At 39.1% G+C, this 14,034-nt stretch overlaps 1 protein-coding gene across 3 annotated transcripts in view; it reads left to right on the top strand.

The window, feature by feature from the left end:
- EPB41L5 (erythrocyte membrane protein band 4.1 like 5) overlaps positions 1-14,034 on the top strand; it is a 183,466-nt gene that overhangs the window by 93,328 nt on the left and 76,104 nt on the right. For 2 of the 3 annotated variants that reach the window (XM_055398926.2, XM_055398925.2), the window contains exons 15-16: positions 88-130; positions 546-661. In XM_055398926.2, coding sequence (XP_055254901.1) covers positions 88-130; positions 546-661 — 159 coding nt within the window. Of the gene's footprint in view, positions 1-87; positions 131-545; positions 662-3,770; positions 7,540-14,034 lie in introns of those variants that run through there. The other variant, XM_088828865.1, reaches the window with a different exon arrangement.

Genomic DNA, 14,034 nt, shown 5'->3' with positions numbered 1-14,034 from the left:
AAAGCAGATGTTTTCTGGACATCGTCCGTTCTTAGTTTTTGGTGCTCATGGTAATTTTTTTCTTTATTTTTTTTTCCCCCATTACAGTGTTCACAACAATGTTTCAGCTCAGAGTAATGGCTCCCAACAGGTAAGAGAGTATTAAGCTCCTAAAGCACTGTAGCTGATTATCAGTATGATGAACAGTAGTATTAGTAACTCAGTTCTCATACTGGTGTAACCTCAGGAAAGTTTTGTGCATTTTCTTTTTCTTATCTGTAAAATGGCTCAACAATATGAGACCTGTTACTTTATTCTCTTAAGATGTTAAAATAGAAAAGATTTTAATGTTATAATAAAAGATTTTTTGACCCTGTAAATCCTGTAAAATGAAAAAAATGCCAGTATTCAGTTAGATTATTATCTGTCCCAAAGGTGGTATATAACTTTCAAGCATTTGTTTATTGCTATGTTTATTACTGTCCTATCTGTTCATTGTGTAGCTAGTATTCCATGTTAATATTCTACTTACTGGTGAAGAGATCTTTTATAATTTGTGTCCAAAGGCCTGGGGTGTGAGGTCCACTGTGCCTGTGATTCCTTCTGTCCCCTCTGGTCCTGTGGTAGTGGAGGTCGAGAATCTTCCAAGGAGTCCTGGAGCAGACCAGCACGACAAGAAATGGTTCGTTTATTCATTAAACCAAAATAAAATGTTGCTTGCCTAAGGGTGTTCTGAATCCCCAGCCTAATCTTAAGACTACTTGAAATATGATTGAAAGCAAATTATTCATATTTGTAAGCTGACAAAAAAAGCATGTTGTTGAGCTGTCATATTGGGATGAGTAAGGGATGCAGATGAAGCGGGGTGACAGTGTCAGTGAAGCCTGTGAGACGGCTCTCCTGACTGGTTAGTGTGAGCTGGGAGTGGCGGTGGTTTTCTGTTGAAAAAGACTTTAGTGCTACTCGATAGGACCTTTTCCCAGATCCATAAGGATCATGTCTTCATTCCATGTTATTCTACACAGCATGATGCTATTGCTTTGGATGTGGTTTCTTTATTAAAGACTGGAGATAAAGCCAAAACAGAACCGTATTATAGTCCAATAGAACAAAGCTTGAAATATTTAATGGGGAAGGGGTGGAGAAATAATCTGATGATGGGAAGATACTTCATTTGTTTAGAGTCCCAGGGTCTTGTTTTTTTTAGACTAATAGTGAGTGCACAAATATGGATACTTTGTGGCTTATGGGGTTAATCCATGGGTTTCATCCCTTCCCAAATGAATGTATGTGGCTTGGGGGGCTCCTTGGGTATTATTTGATTGAGCGGTCATGTTGGGCATCATCTGTTCAAGTTTTGTCTGTTTATTAAATGAGCTTTGATCATTGATAGGATTTTTCTCCTTTTCTCTTGCTCTCAGTTTGTTTAGTACCTGAAATGTAATGAGTTTCTGTTGGTGATCTCAAGGTTTGGGTCAGCTTTCTGTGCAACCAGCTCTTCCTTCATGGTGGCGGGTCAACAGTGGTTGGTGATTATTTTCAGTCTTTGCTATGTAATTGTTTTTCACCGTTATTTTGGCTTAACTAACAGCAAGGTGCTTTGCTCTTGATGATTCATATTTTTGCTTCCGTTCCAAATAACTCGATAAGTTTCTAAGATCAAGGGGATTTTGCCCTAGTTTTTTCCCATTACCCTTTTCCCCCACCTTTCTGCTTGAGAATGTGGTAGGGGTACTTTGTGTGTGTGTGTGTGCATGTGGGCACACACTTAAAGGATAAACAGTGAGACTTCTACGTGTCAAATTTTAGTCTTTTTTAAGCCGTTAAAAACAGTTTCTTTAGTTTCTTACTGAAAACGCAGCTCCAGTAAGAGGCTATGTTTTGTCTCCTTGTTACCGCCAAGTCTTTGGCACAGAAACGTAGTACTGAGATTTCAACTAGAAAAGAGCTCATTTAATACATGCTTACATTTTATGTTAATATGGAATGAGAGTCTGGTTTGTTTGTATCTGTATAATGTTTAAATTCTTTAGCTTCTCAGTTTTAATTGGTACATATTTAAATCTATTTGATTTGTTAGGCACTACTTAGTTCCTTTGATGCAGCATTTAAAAAGAGAATGCTGAGTCTATGAGTACTGAATTTCAAGAAAAAGAAATTTGGAGCTGTATGTCCTTCTTTATATAACTGTATTGTGACCACTTTTGTGAAAATGGAGCACAGTGGTGGCCCTCAGGCCCAGCACGCCTCAGTGTGTGTCAGCAAGACCTGAGACTAAGCATAGAGCTGGCCTGTCTTGGAGCTGATGGGGTCCCCAGCCTTAAGATGAATCTACATTTTAATTTCTATTTCTGCATGCTTTGATTCTAATACTTTCACATGCATATAAAACAGTCCTCCTTTAGAAAGTGATGTTAATAAAATTTGGAAATTGTTCCCTGGGTTTGGATGGTTGGGTGGAATAATGGACTATTCTATTTCTGGCAGATAACTTATAACCAGTTTAATCTAAATGTACTGCTTGTTCAGTTCTGTAGCTTTTTATTGCTGATATCTTCTAAATGACACCATTATTTGAGTGAATGATTTGGTATGTCAGTATAGAATTACCCAATATTTAAACTATCTTTTGAGAATTTGTGTATTTAAAACCCATTATCTATTTATAAACAAAACTAAATACTTTGTGGAAAATCTTGCATATGTAGGGGAGAATATAAACCTATTTTCTAAATTTTGAGACCCTGGATCGAGGGCTGTGAGTTTTCTGGGTTAGATCTGATGAACAGCTTGTATTGCAGTTGAAGGAAAGATGATAATTTTTTTTGTTTAAAAAAAAACAAAGGCTTCCAAATTTGTTCTGAAAATCCTTTTAGCTAATTTATTTTCAGTTTTCTTAAGGAAGAAAGGTGAAGGTACATGCCTTAGTTGAATAGAATGTCTATCCTTAGACATTTTTATAATTGGGGTGATTTTTTCCCTTTGTAGTTACCTTAAATGTGTGCTGCCCTTTTGGTCATGTACAAAAGTTTGGCAAATGTGTTCTTTCTACTGGAGGACTCTGGTCATTTCTAATCAGAAACTTCTTTGCATGTTTCACTCTCTTACTTTCATATGTTTGTTTATAGCACTTGTGGTAAAAGGCACTAACACTTTCTTGGAGGGGCTTTTTCTCATCACATTATCTGTACCTGTTGAATTTCATTCACTGTAGAAGGAACAGTGTTTCTCCATTGTTAACTGGAAACATTGATGTCCAATCATATAGCCTCTGTGAGGGCAGTTTTTTTTTTTTTTTTTAATGTTCTTTCTGAATTTTGTTTCCTGGACTTCAGTTTTATGCCACTTGATTTGTGAAATAACTTTTCACAGTTGCCCTTTGCTGTATGTGGCTTTGTCCTTATGTAAAATTGTCCTTTCAGATACTTGAATGAAGTAGATTATAAGCATTTTTTCTTCTCATTAGGACCTCAGGCAACTTTTCTGCCTTTGATTTTGATAGCAATATCGGGGACAGATACAGAGTGTCTTGCTCTCTGTGAAATTACTTCTTTATTTAATTCACCTGACTCTGATTACTTGTACATATTTCCATATTGCCATTTTCCACTACATGTAACTTTGTGGATTTCCCTGTTTGTTGTTCTTGAATGTTCTCATTGCATGGAGTAGATGCTGGTAACTGCTCGTAGCAGTGGTGCATGCTGGTCACATGGTCTTCTTTATTACCTCTTACACCTTCATCTTCTCCTGTTGACTAACTGTGCTCCCCTCCCACCCCAACCATCCAGGCTCTCGGCTGCCGGTGATCGCTCTCAACGTGGTGGAAACCAGTGGGACACAAGGGCCTTGTCCCCACCCCATCCTGCACCTAGAAACTATCCTGCCTTTGTCCATGAGCACAATGTGAAGAATGCAGGAGCCCAGCAGAATGCTCATTTTCCTGGCCCTGCAGCCATGACTGACATATGAGTGTTGAGCCTCTTGGGCATTGGGACTCTGTTGTACAAGTTGACGGTATACATTTCTAGAGTTTATAGAGGATCGATCACATTAAGAAAATTTTGGAGAAGATATTTTACACTGAATCGCTCATTGGGTAGTGTTGTTTGTAATTGAAATCTTCTGTGAAAGGGGAAAGGATCTGAAGAAGCTATATGCCATCAGTGATAGTGACAAATATTTTTGTGTTGCAAAGGGTATTTTGGAAAGATTTTTCGTGATTTTAACATGTTAACACATCACTTAGAAGATGTTTCAGGAGAAGATTTGTGTTTATGAATAAGCTGCCCATTATCACCCCAGCCTCCATGCAGTACCAATAGATGGAGGTGAGAAGAATCAGTCCCACTGAAAATACACACAGAAGGGAGCATGTCCAGGCCAGGTGGATCAGCCTGTGGTGATACTTTTATAGACCACTCTTATATACTATTTTTAATACTTCTGAAGTGACCTAAGTCTTAATTTCAGTTGAGTGCCTGAGGTTCTATAATTTAATTACTGTAATATTAAATTTAAAACTTACTTTTTAATAAACACAAGTATTTTAAATTAACGGAAGGTCTAGAAATCACTATAATGTTCCTCATGTAGAGAGAGGAGTCTGAATGGTTACTTTTGCGTGATTAACTGATTAATCAACGGTGAGCTGAATGGTTATATTACTACTGAATGGTTGTACAAATGGAACATGTATTTACTTTTGCCTTTTCACTTTTCTCTTTTATCTCATGCATCTGATAGATTTCCCAGGTTTTCAAACAGGCTCATAATCTGGCCTTGCACAACCTCTAAAAATAAAATTCTGAAGCCAAAACTATATCACTTTTAATACTTAATGCATATCACTTTTAATCACTTTTTGCATATATTATTATTTTTGGTCCTTTATGTACTTCAGAATGTAATTGTCTGTGCTCTTTGGTTTAACTCAGAGGCAAATTAACTGGAAGAAATATATTTCTGATGTAATGGGAAATGATGTAAAGGGAAGAATTTCTTTTGTCTTTTTAGAGTTTAAAAAATTTTAACAAAATTTTTAAACGTTTAAACTATAAATATATATATAGAGAGAGTCATTTTATAGTCTGAGAATTCATAATACATCAAGATAATGAAGATCTAATTAAAAATAACATAACTTGTGTGCCATTCTGCTCACCTCAGTGGTCAGTCTTACTGTCTCTGTTAGATGAAGGTGAAGTTTCAGAGGGCCTTATATTAGTGGGTTCTTGGTTGCAAATATAATACAGCTTGTCAGTAAAAGACATAAATAAGCGGAAGTAAGTAATATTTAGGGAATTTAATTTATCGGCTGGTTTCAATCTGAATTTATTAAGTCATATATAAGTATTCTTTAATGTATGTACATAGAAGCAGATACATATCTTAAATAGCCTAGCTGAAAACTCTGGAAGGCTGTCCTCATAGCATGCTTAAACATGGCCACTAATGTGTACCCCTCATGATTCTGCTAGACTTTACATAGCTCAAGATTCTTATTGTCAATGGTGATTCTTTTTTTTAAGGGAATTTGAATCATTTTAAGCACAGAAACTCTGATTTGTTCCATTTAAGAAAAGATTTCATGCATATGAATATGATTAAAACCTTACTATTTTTATAATAGAAACCAGAAAGAGGCATAATATCAACAGAGCTTTCTGGTCTCTTAGAAAGTCCTACGGTTTGACTTCTCTCACTTTAAAATTAATCTTAAAGTCTGAACTTCTGATATAATGCTTCATATTTGTCTTACCCAGAGTCTTAACTTGGGGAAGTACAGAAAGATTGTGATTGAAGAATAAACTCTTCTGTTTATAGTAAAAGTTGTCATTTCTGTACTTAGAATTTAAGTTAATACTGTTAAATTTAAATAATGGACGAATCACATGGTTTTCCTTTGAAAACATTGTTATAAAATAGCTCTTTGCAGCAGTGGGAGGATCATAATTGTAAATTCCTACTGATAGAGACTGGGTTGGAGGGGTGACAGGGCAAGAAGGTAGCAAAGGGTAGGGGTGTGAAGGGCTAAGGCTGAATGGTCGTAGAATCAAACCTTTCTACTTCTTACAAGTTCGTGTGCTCCAGGATCTCAGAGTGCAAATGCTGGGAATATTTCCTGCTGGTATTTTCAAGATGGATATTCAGATTGTTTCCAGAGGTATGAAGAGTTTATCAGCAGCTCAACTTAAATTAAATAAACTGTCACCAACCTTTTTATACTCTGAATTTTATTCTGTCTAAAAGGTCAGTGATCCTACGTCGTTGATTGGGGACCTAATACACTCCAGAAGCACCTTACTTGGCTGTTTACTCTCCTTTTGATCAGAGTGATCCATCAGCCCATAACACCAAGATCATGTGATTCAACTTCAGGGCTTTGGCTGATTTTAACTGATTTTAACATCTTGAATTAAGTTGGTTTTGTGTCAGCTGCATTTTTATAGAAACATCAAAGATAGCAAGGTGACCTTTACACTTTGATGCATGAAAATACATGTGCTTCTTAATATCATTATTTCTTTTGTTGGTAAAAGCACTTCTGAGGCATTTACCTATCTCTAACATTTCTGATCTTGATAGGTTCATCACAGATACACTTTTAGATGAATTTACAGAGAAAAACAAACTTTATCCTATTACGTATGTCTGTATATTACAGAGAAAAACAAACTTTATCCTATTATATATGTGTCTGTAATTTTAGAGAAAAACTTTATCTCATTATATATATGTCTCTATTTTACAAAGCAACCCGTGTACAAACATTGTAATATCAGTATAATTTAGATCATTTTTAAGTGGGGGCTCTTTTATTTAAAATGTGGACCTGGAAGCTGTTGGTATTCATGAGAGTTGTATCATTCTTTATTATTAAAATTGTTCAGGATATAGAAGGTGCCATGTAAACATGTCAGGGTTATACAGCTTATGTTTCTCCTGAATGGAAGACAGGGAGGCAGCTTATTTTGTGGGATAAAACCATTAGCTGAGCCTTAATTATGGGAGTTTCTCGTATGTACTAGATTTTTGCATATTTGTTGATTTGCTAAAAAATAATTTTGTTTAGTAATCTTACTTTATAACTTTCATGTGTCTTGATATCCCGTGCTTCATCTTTCTGTCTTGCCAAACAAGAAAATAGATGAAAGTGTAAGGAGGGCTCTAGTGTTTGGGGTTTGATGAGGAAAAAGAGTATTGTGGAATGACTGGCTTTATAGGCATACGAAGACACTTTGATCCCCTCTGCTTTGATCCCCTTTCTGTACATATTCACAGATGTAAACTGAGAGAAGTGGGAAGATAATTTTCCTGCGTTAAGGCTGTGTGCTCTGTTGGTGGAGTGGTCAGCACTTGAACCACAGTGCTCTGTCTTAGTTGGAGCAGACTCTTCATTTGTAAATCATCATTAACTGCTTTGAAAGACCATTATGTTTTGTGTGCTGAGCTTCGAATATTGAGTTTGAAAATATCACATTGCATTAATTTATTTTATATCCATGGTATATAGGACATATATGGATTTATAGAAATAAAATCATCTTGTGCCAATGACATTTAATCTCTTTACCCCCACATACTTCTTAATTTTAATATACATCATACCACATTATCAGTTGTACCTTGCTTCCAGAATTGCTGTGAATGCTTGCATGTGAGATGCTTTTGTGTAAGGGACAGAATGTGAAGATACGTCTGTGGTAGGGAAGTCCCTCTCTCCATGCACCACTGTCTCATGAATAAAATGTGATTTGTCAGACCTTTCCTAGATGTTATGAATCATGTGAATTTAGGTATGGTGTTCTTCCTCAGCTTCTCCTTTTCAAGAACGTAAATCTTTTTCCTCCTTTCTTCATATAAATTAACTTTTACTTTAGTCCCATGAAATCATTGTGAGAATTCTGTCTTGCTCAGCTGACATTTACCTCGATGGTAAAGATACTAGGGCACAGGCATGTGGAAACTGTGTTATATGACTTCGATTCTTTCTTCAGTTCTTGACCCCTGCTAATTTGTAACACACTAGTTCCTTTAAGCTGTTTGCGCTGGTGGGAGGATCTTAGGAGCCGCAGAGAATGAGTGAAATTAGAGAAGAGAAAATTTCAAAAGAGATTGCAGAAAGGAAGAAAAGTTTAATGATATATTTTATTACTTATGCCAAAGTGGAAAAATAAGTGTTCCTCTTTTTCCTGAAGAAATTGTTCTCACAGACTTTTTGTTTTTAGAAGATTACATAAGCCTCTGTTCTCCTAACAGCAAGCCATGGCCTTAATTCGGGGTGATGGTGCTTGAGTGAACTTTTTTCCGTTTTGTTCCTGACAGCCGGCCAGCATTTGTTTACATTGGCGTGGGAAGAGATACCTGACTCAGTGAACAACATTCTCTAAGGAGTGTGACTGGAGCCTCCCTTGGTGGTGTAATAAACCTATGCCGCCTCCTCTTGAAAACAGGTTCAGCAGCTGCAGACCTCATTTCTTGTTGTCAAAGGAATTCTTGTTTGTTTGTCTTTAACTAATTTTAATATGTTAAAAACAAATGAGATATATACCAGAGTATGATTAAGATTTGTGAGAAGTTGCCGATTTCTTAATAAAGGCTTGATCTACAGACACAACTGATTATTGTTAATATATAATGGAAACTATTTAAATTATTAGGAATGGAACAAAAGAAAAGAATAAAAGGTGAGATGATGTAGGAAGACAGCTGCTACCTTGGTATTGCTTGTGGAGCTAGTTAGAGGCGCATCCAGAGAACTGTGGACACACCCAGCATGTAAATACCATCAGAATCTATATTATTACACAGAAGAATTTCCTACAGCAAAGTTACATTTGAAGCCCAGCCACTAGCTTCAGTAATTATTTAATTGCAGATTTGCTAGTTTGGGCTTCCCTTGTGGCTCAGCTAGTGAATCTGCCTGTAATATGGGAAACCTGGGTTCGATCCCTGGGTTGGGAAGATCCCCTGGAGAAGGGAAAGGCTACCTACTACAGTATTCTGGCCTTAAGAATTCAGGCCAGACTATACAGTTAGAACTGGACATGGAATAACAGACTGGTTCCAAATAGGAAAAGGAGTACATCAAGGCTGTATATTGTCACCCAACTTTTTAACTTACATGCAGAGTACATCATGAGAAACACTGGGCTAGAGGAAAAACAAGCTGGAATCAAGATTGCCGGGAGAAGTATCAATAACCTCAGATATGCAGATGACACCACCCTTATCGCAGAAAGTGAAGAGGAACTAAAGAGCCTCTTGATGAAAGTGAAAGAGGAGAGTGAAAAAGTTGGCTTAAAGCTCAAGATTCAGAAAACTAAAATCATGGCATCTGGTCCCATCACTTCATGGGAAATAGATGGGGAAACAGTGGAAACAGTGGCTGACTTTATTTTTCTGGACTCCAAAATCACTGCAGATGCTGATTGCAGCCATGAAATTAAAAGACGCTTACTCCTTGGAAGGAAAGTTAATGACCAACCTAGACAGCATATTAAAAAACAGAGACATTACTTTGCCAGCAGAGGTGCGTCTAGTCAAGGCTATGGTTTTTCCAGTAGTCATGTATGGATATGAGAGTTAAACTATAAGGAAAGCTGAGCGCCGAAGAATTAGTGCTTTTGATCTGTGGTGGTGGAGAAGACTCTTGAGAGTCCCTTGGACTGCAAGGAGATCCAACCAGTCCATCCTAAAAGAGATCAGTCCTGGGTGTTCATTGGTAGGACCGATTTTGAAGCTGAAACTCCAATACTTTGGCCACCTGTTGCGAAGAGCTGACTCATTTGAAAAGACCCTGTTGCTAGGAAGGATTGAGGGCAGGAGGAGAAGGGGACAACAGAGGATGAGATGGATGGCATCACCGACTCAGTGGACAAAGGTTTGGGTGGACTTGGGAGTTGGTGATGGACAGGGAGGCCTGGCATTGCTGCGGTTCACGGGGTCGCAAAGAGTCGGACATGACTGAGCGACTGAACTGAACTGATATAGTCCATGGGGTTGCAAAGTCGGACACCACTGAGCGACTTTCACTTCACTTCTGCTAGTTTGGAGATAAGACCCATTTTTAACAACTTGTGTTAATTCTTTCTGGTTGGGGACCAACTTCTTCCAGGAGAGTCCTGGGGAAGCCTTTAGAAAGACCTGGGAAGACTTGGTACCAGAGGGTTTGCAGATTGACTCTGTGGCTGAAACGCCAGTTGTGTTGGAGCAGTAGCAACAGCCAGTGCTTGAATGGGTTGGAAAGACATGGACTGGCAGTTGGAGGAGTTTGGATTTGGTGAAGAGACCTGGGGCCATTACTGCAAGGTTTTAAGTGAAAGATTTTGGGAATCTCGTATTGCTGTCTCCTTTTTCTGATTCACCTCAGCATTTGCTGAATATCTGCCAGAACACCACCTCCTTTCTCTCTTCCACACACACAGTCACTTAGCCTGATCCTTCCCCTAATGTACTTGTGCTGTATAGTTGCTTAGTTGTGCCCAACTCTTTTGCGACCCCATGGACTGCGTAGCCTACCAGACTCCTCTGTCTGGGATTTCCCAGATAAGAATACTGGAGTGCGTTGCCATTTCCTTCTCCAGGGGATCTTCCCAACCCAGGGATCAAACCCGCGACTCCTGCATTGGCGGGTGGATTCTTTACCACTGAGCCACCAGGGAAGCCCTCCCTCCCCCCAGTTGTACACGTCTAGCTAAATTCTGGGACTAATCCTGGGTAAATTCAATTCTGTCCTTTCTGCATTTGGATGGGAAATGTGAAATGCCATATCACTAAATGGTCCCACTTTAAATGCTGGCTGTTGAGCTCAAGTTTCAGACCTTCAGTGCTGCTGAAGTCCTGTCACGTTTCCTGAATCTGTCGATTTTCCCACTTGGCGGCAGTAATATCTCCTCTTGCAAACCTCCACCATCTCCTTGCTTCTCATTCACTCAGTCTTGGGTCATGACCTTGCTTCCTGTTCACTGAGAAGATGAGCCATCAGAAGCGATCTGTACATCTTGCAGTCTGATGGTGGATTAATGTCTCTCTGTCAGAGCATCTGTGCTCGGTCTGCCCTCCTGTGTCCAGATGGACTGGCCCCAGTGAGACCCAGTGCTGTTTCACGTGCTCTCCTGGAGATGCTACGCACACTGCGGCATGAGGAGCGCCGGCTTAGATCTCAGCACCTTGTCATCGTCTTGGCTCCTCCTGTTTCTCATCAGTCAATAAGTTCTGCCAGTTCTGACTTTATATCCAGAGTTTGCTTGTCACTGTTTCCTGCTTCTGCCGTGTTTCCATATAATTTGTCTTAACCTGGTCTCCCGTCACCCTTGGCGCCTTTCTGTCTCATACTCCCCATTAATTGTAGTGTTAGACTATATCACGTTCTGCTTCTGCTCAGACTTTCCAAGGTGCTCGTCTCAGACTAACACCCAAAATCAACATGTTGACAAAAAAGTAATTTTTCCTACTCCTTGACTTTGCTCACCTTCCTCCAAAGACTTGGTCAGACGTACTCTGCGTGTTCCATTTCTGGATTTCTGTACTTTACCTCTGCCTAGATATTCCTTCCTTGAATCTCCTGTGGTTCATTCTGACACTTTCAGGCTTCTTACCAGAGAACATTGCTGACCTCTGTAAAATAATAATGGGCCCCCAACCTTGGCATTTTGTGTCCCCATTACCTTGCTCATTTTTTTTCTGTTTCATCTTACATGTTTTCTTTTCTTTATTTTTTGGGTATGTTTTCTTATTTGTCATCTTTACATCCTTTACTAGAATGTCAACTCTGTCAAGGGAGAGCGTTTTGTGTACTCCCCGCATCCCTGGAGCAATCCTGGGCTCAGTACTCCATGAACAGTAGTTGATGGTTTGTCACACTTGATGATGAAGGGATAGTCAAAATGATGTCCCTGGCTTCAAGATGTTACATTCTAGTTATGGAGAAGAGCATATTTACAAATAACGTACAAGTGCAAAGTCATTAAGTGAGTGAGGTCATAGAAGGTAGATGAGGTTGAAGCTAAAGAAGGCTTCCTAACATTTACATCAGATTTTGAGGGATACATAGAAGCAGGAACACTTGTGGACCAGAGGACTGTAGCAAAAGAAAATTTTAAAATAGCATAGGCAAGTTATGGGCTTCCCTGGTGGCTCAGATAGCAAAGAATCTGCCTGCAATGTGGGAGACCTGGTTTCCACCCCTGAGTTGGGGAAGATCCCCTGGAGAGGAGAATGGCTACCCACTCCAGTATTATTGCCTGGAGAAGTCCATGGATAGAGGAGCCTGGCAGGCTAGAATCCATGGGGTTGCAAGGTGTTGGACATGACTGAGTGACTTTCACTTCTTTCAGAGCAAGTTACAGTTGAGGAATGATGAATGGGGTTTGAGTAGTTGGTACAGAATTCATGAGGATGTTTAATAATAATGACAAACTGACATTTGAGTGCTTCTGTGCCTGGCCTCATTCTGGAGTTACGGCAGTTATCATTTATCCCAGCAAGTCACTGAATTCTAATACAGATCTGTAAGGCATTTAGGCCAGTGAAGAAATCAGGCACGATGAGTATGTAACTTCTCCAAAGCCATGTTGCTAGTAGAGGGTATGGCTGAGCTTCAGACTCAGCTTAGTCTTAGGGCCCAGACTGGTGTACGGTGAAAAACTCTGTGAGGCCTGCACTTCTTTAGAAAGTACACTCTGGAGGCATTGTGAAGAGTGAATGTCAGTTGGTGGGAGATTGGGATAATTTAGTCATGCTGTATCCATACTGTAATTGTTAAGAAATAAGGAAAATCTACAGGAGCTGCTTACTGAAGTGTGTCAGTGCTACATTGTTGAGTTAACAAACTCTAGTGAAGTGGCTCCTTGAGCTATGTCCCCACTTCTGTAAAAACCACCAAGCCATGTGTCTATTAGTAAGGTGCACAGAAAATGTACCTGGATAAAGAGTGAATTTTCAGAGAGAGGGTTGAAGGAGACATTGGTTTTCTTAGCTAGCGTGCACTACTTTGAATAAGTAAATACAGATTAAAATGCCCTAAAATGTCATGGGGAATAAGACATTGCTTCAGTGTATTCAGGTAAGTGTCCATGAAAAGAAAGGAGGTGGACAGATGTGATAATGCCCTTGTATATTCCTTTGTGCGTGTTGAAGAATGGATGTGTGCAGCAACATTGCCAGAAGCCACAGAGTGAAAGTGTAACATCTCACTTGTGTTTACAGACTTAAGTGTATTCACAGAAGTGTTACAGCCATCACCACTTCTCAAATCCAGAATGTTTTCATCATCTTCCAAGGAAACCCTCACCTGTTAGCAGTTACTGTCCACTCTCCTCTCCCCCAGGCCTGCAAGCACTAATCTACTTCTGTCTCTGGATTTGCTCATCCTGGGCATTTCCTATAAATAGACTCTATGTGACCTCTTGTGTCTGGCTTCTTTCACTTAGCACAGTGTTTCCAAGACTCATCCATGTGGTAGCCTATATTGGTATTTGATTCCTTTCAACAGCTCAGTAAATTCCCTTGTATAATATACAACATTTTGTCCATCAGTTGGTGGACATTGGGTTTCAATTTTTTGGCAGCTGGGAACTTTAATGTACAGGTTTTTCTTCTTTTTTTAATGAACTTGTATGTGCATTCCTTTCAGGCATGCACATACATAGAAGTGAAATTGCCCAGTCATATGGCAACTGTGTTTGATATTTTGAACTGCCAAATTGTTTTCCAAAGCAGGTGTACCAGTTTACGTGACGTTTTCATTGCAGCCATCCCAGTTGTTGTGAGGGTGTTGTATCTCCTTGTGACTTTGATTTGCATTTTCAGGAGGCTAATGATGTTGGAATTTTTGTAAACATACTGGCCATTTGCATATTTCTTTGAAGATGTGTCTATTCACATCCTTGCCCATTTTAAAAATTGGCTATAATAATCTTACTTACCTATAGCTTCTGAAATTTTGTCTCCTTTTTTGTTTGTGAATTTTTTTAATCCCCCCGGAGGCAAATCTGAGTGTTAAGTTTTTTCAAAGAACTAACATTTTGCTTGAATGTTCTGGTATATTGT

This window comes from Moschus berezovskii, chromosome 2, assembly GCF_049115385.1.
Source record: "Moschus berezovskii isolate FMDL1 chromosome 2, NW_MosBer_1.0, whole genome shotgun sequence".
NCBI classification, from domain to species: Eukaryota; Metazoa; Chordata; class Mammalia; order Artiodactyla; family Moschidae; genus Moschus; species Moschus berezovskii.
Note: the sequence above shows the minus strand (reverse complement) of the source record. Positions and strands in the feature narration are given on the sequence as shown.